Source organism: Aegilops tauschii, chromosome 5, assembly GCF_002575655.3.
Source record: "Aegilops tauschii subsp. strangulata cultivar AL8/78 chromosome 5, Aet v6.0, whole genome shotgun sequence".
Taxonomy (NCBI): domain Eukaryota; kingdom Viridiplantae; phylum Streptophyta; class Magnoliopsida; order Poales; family Poaceae; genus Aegilops; species Aegilops tauschii.
The window spans coordinates 508,404,260-508,408,791 of record NC_053039.3 but is presented as its reverse complement, the minus strand read 5'-3'; the positions used below and the strand labels follow the sequence as shown (position 1 = coordinate 508,408,791).

General features: G+C 50.9%; 1 protein-coding gene across 1 annotated transcript; it reads left to right on the top strand.

Moving 5' to 3' along the window:
- Positions 1–3,330: 3,330 nt before the first annotated feature.
- LOC109748230 (zinc finger A20 and AN1 domain-containing stress-associated protein 7-like) lies at positions 3,331–4,301 on the top strand. The gene is made up of 2 exons (XM_020307264.1): positions 3,331–3,540; positions 4,056–4,301. Exons 1-2 carry the CDS (start codon positions 3,331–3,333, stop codon positions 4,299–4,301), a joined length of 456 nt encoding a protein of 151 aa, XP_020162853.1.
- Positions 4,302–4,532: the final 231 nt, after the last annotated feature.

Sequence of the window (4,532 nt, the reverse complement as noted above, 5' to 3'; positions counted from 1 at the left end):
AGATCCCGCCCTTCCCAGCGCTGTATTATTGGGCGAAGTTAATCTAGAATTAACATGGCTCCTTGACTGTTGCATGGCACGATCATGGGGAGAAGGGTTTGAATCGACAAGATTGGGAACAACTGGTTGCAAATTTTTTGAGGAATAGAAACTTGGCTCTTGAACAGCCTGGGCGTATGATCGCCGAGATCTTGAATTGGCTACAGTGGTCCAATTTTTGTTAGCCTCATTGTGATAACGAATATAAAGATCCTTGAGATCGGCATCACCCTCTCCCCACAGAAGAAAGTTCATGGCAAAAAGATTGGAAGACAAGTTTCCACCTCTAATGATTTCAAATCCCACTTCCGGTGAGGAAACACAGAATTTGTATGACCAATTGCGCAGATGAGATACCTTAAAAAGCTTGGAAGAACCACCAAAGCAAGCTTGGATGATAAGGCTCACCGATTCAGGATTAAGACGGATCATCGATCTGGTGAATTCCACCACGAGGAAGAACTTGGCAGATCTTGGCCCAAATTGGGCATTGACGGCTGCAGTGCATTGCTTCTTGACGTACTCTTCGAATGCCTTTCCAAGGGAGAAATTTAGATCTAAGAGAGCCATGAAAGAAGGTGGCCAACGGGATCGGAACGATCACCGGCGGGAAGTGGTCACCGGTGCCGGAGTGGCCACCGGTGAGGCATGGTGGCTGCCGGGGCCGGAGTGGCCACCGGCGGGGGTGCAGGGGCGGAGGCTAGCTTGACAGGTCTTGGAAGTAGGACGGCGGCGTAATGTCCAGCTGGAGCTAAATCGCATTGCTTTCTGACTGAGAGTCGAGGAATATGTGAACGGTGACTTGGGAGGTGCATGAACCATTTTTGGAAACCACACATGGCATTTGGGTTCCCCCACCCCAACAATACTATGTTTTTTGATTTTTCTACAGTTTAAAAAACTTTTATTGCAAAAAATAATTATTCCCATCTTTTTCTTAGAAATATCATACCAATCGAATAGTCCCTTCCTACACGACCGGAGTGAACTATATCCACGATGCATACGTGTCCATGATTGTCTCGTGCGTCGTGTGGACTACATAGGATACTACAAAATGACAATCTTTGGAAGTGGAGGAACCCCTCGCTGCTGCCTACACCGAGGTTTTGCCCGACGACGAGGGAAGGAGGCGGCGCAGCAGAGACAAGCGCTGGCCATGGCGAGGCGACGGCCGTGTCGCCCGATACCGACGATGCGGATCCCTTGGCATTCTTTTTGTGTCCCGGTCATATTCCGGTTAGGGAATCGTTCCAACACGGCGCGCCGGCGGAACTTTGCGCCTGTCGCGTCCACGCGCGCTCCGCCCCAGCCATCCACTAAGCGACATGTAGGATGTGGGCCATCCAGCGCTGCTTTTCTTCAACCTCCCACGGATCTCGCCCCATCCCCATCTCCGAGCTCCCGCAGATCTCGCCCCATCCTCTCTCCTGCCTCCATCGTTGCAGCGTGCAACACCGACGCCCGCATCTCCTGCCTCCATCGCTCTAGCTCGTGAGTAGCTCGCCGCCGGCCATGGAAGATCGAAATCCCTGCCGGCCATGGATGTAGATCTCACCCCGCCATGCTTGCAGCCCCGGTCGCCACTGGATGCAGCAAGGCTGTTGACCAATTCCATTCCCGTCGGTTTGTAACTCCCCACGCGCCTCGTGCTTCTACCTCGCCGCCGACGAGCAGGACGGCGATGGACGACACCAGAGGCTTCTGTAGAACCGTCGCACCCCCTCATGCTGCAACCGTTTACAAAAAAGCTTCATCCCCCTAGATGAAAAGCTTCAACTGTATGTAGAGAAAGCTACAAGGTCAGCGCCATCACGGGGAAGCTACAACCGTTGACATAAAATGCTACAACCTTTGATGAAAAAAGCTTCAACCGAAGCGACACAAAAAGCCTTGACCAAGCGCTGCTAAAAAATATAGCTACAACCATTTTGTAGAAAAGCTACAACCATTCATAGAAAAGCTTCAACCGTAGTTGGAAAAAGCTCCAACCGTTGAGAGAGAAAGCTACAACTAGACACTATGCAAAATCAGAAAAGTTGCAACCGCTAATAGAAATGCTTCAATTGTATGTGTGAAAAGCTTCAACCGGCGACCGGCGAGGGGGGAAGCCACGAGCGGTGCCGGGTGTGGGCATGTTGGATATGCTACATTGTTTTTTTTTTGCTGGAACTGGCATTTTCTTTTGCTACGACCGTGTGACATTTTTTCTGCTACCAGCACCATGAGAATAGATGAATTTTTTAGTGAGCTCGTCGCCAGGGTACTGTCTCTGGCGAACCATTGCCACCGGAGCGCGCCGTCATGCATTGAAGCTGTGAGCGTTCCCACCGGAGCTGCAACCACGGGGCACAACTTCTGCATCCATAGAGGCGAGAAACGCAGCAGGTGACGCCAGACTAGGGCGGCGACCGGCGGCAACTGCGGCATCCAGCAGCACGGGGCGGTGGAGGAGGAGTTCCAGGCGAGGGGGTGGCGGTCGGCGGCCGGGATGACATCCATGCGAGCAAGGGGCGGCGCCCGCACAGCGCACGAAGAGGACGAAGGAGATGGGAAGTCAACAGGCAGATCGGACGGTTGGAGCGCACTGGATCGGACGGTTGAGGCTAGACCGGCCAACAGTTGGGCCAGTGCACCGGCGCAGATCACTACCCTTCTGGTTATTTCCTTTCCATTTGTCCTTGTGTGTTTTAGTGGGTGCTGGGTGCATATTCGCTTAGCTTCTGACCCACCCGACCCAACTTTCTTGCGGGCTTATGTTTCGAGTCAAAAAGGGCCGATAGAATCAGGTAGTCATAAAAAAATCAATTGAAAACAGAATTTTGTGCAAGTCAATTTTCGTTTGTATTGCAGGGTTCGTTTGATCGTTGGATGAGCATCCAAGCCCAGAGCAAAAATTGACTTACACAAAACAAATTTCAGTCGACTTACACATAGTTTTAGGATAGCGACGTAGGAGTAGGACGGCCTCCGCTAACTCGTCTTGCCCTTTGCGTTGAACTGACGCTCGGTTTCAATTTAGCAGTGGTGACACCGCAAGCCGGTCGGGTTCGTTGGACGTATTGGGCACAGATACGGATGCCACTCCTAGTAGGACTATGATGATTGTCTTCGACCTCTCGAGGTTCCACACCCACGCGCAACCCAGCCCATCAATCAAACACAACCAAACAGCCCCGCCCCCTCCGTAACCTCGAGCGCTCCATCGCACAAAGATCACGCACGTCTCGGGCTCCCGGTGCCCCAATACAGACCCCGCGGAAGTGTTCGCGGACTACGTACGTAGCGGCGATGGACGCATCGGCGACGTCGCAGAAGCGCAAGTGCCCCGACAAGGAGGAGACAGTCGGCATGTGCGCCGACGGCTGCGGCTTCTTCGGCGCCGCCGCCACCGGCAACATGTGCTCCAAGTGCTGCCTGGACCACGTCATCATCGGCACCGCTAACACCGTGGCCGCCCCGACCGGGCCTCCGGAGAAGAAGGCCAAGATTATCGTCGCTGTCCCGTCCTCGAGACGTGATTCAGGACCATGGTTCAGCCGAACCTATGGTCTATGCCGTACAATTTAAGACTACCCACATGGGAGTAACATAGATAGTAACATCACACATATCTAGGTTAAATAGATGATGTGGCATGCAATAATTAAAGAAAGAGATGAAAGTGGTAACATAGCTAGTTACTACTAGTATGAGTAACATCACATATATCAAGGCAAGATGTGTCTATAGCCTAATAAATAAAGTGTTGCATGTTACCACACATATATTACTTCCCACTATAGAGGTAGTAACATAGACTAGTAACATGGGCATATTACTAGTCTATGTTACTACCCATTGTGGCTAGTCTAACATCTTACTATATATGAATCTGTGACATGCATGCCAACTATATTTTTTAATTCACCATGCATGGATCCTCATGAATAGACATGCATGCCAACTGCATTTTTTAATCAACCATGCATAGATCCTCATGAATAGTGTCTAGAAATTAATGGTGTCGAGCATAGGTTCAGCTCAACTATGGTTTCGTAAAACATTTTCGCCCGTCCTCCGATGGTGCGGCTGTTTCCTCCATCACAGCCGCACTTGACTCCTCCGTGATGTCCGTGAAGCAGCCGCCGGTGGCGGCGAACCGGTGCGTGACGTGCCTCAAGAAGGTGGGGCTGCTGGGGTTCCGATGCCCTGCCGGCCAGGAGCAGATCGCCAAGCACAACCTAGTTGTGGTTGCGGACAAGATTTCACGAAGGATCTGACGCCCACAAAAAACCACCAGAGCAACGGCGAACCGATCAAGCAGTTTGTACGATCGATCTTTGGATTTTCTAGGATTTTTGAAACATGTACATGTTAGTTTGGACTCTAGAGATTGTACTGTGAACAACTGTGCTTGATTCATCGAATTGATTAATAAGAGGATAAAGATCATAGGCTGGACCCGTATGTATAAACTGAATATAATTACTGTACTTTGGTACCAAATGTGA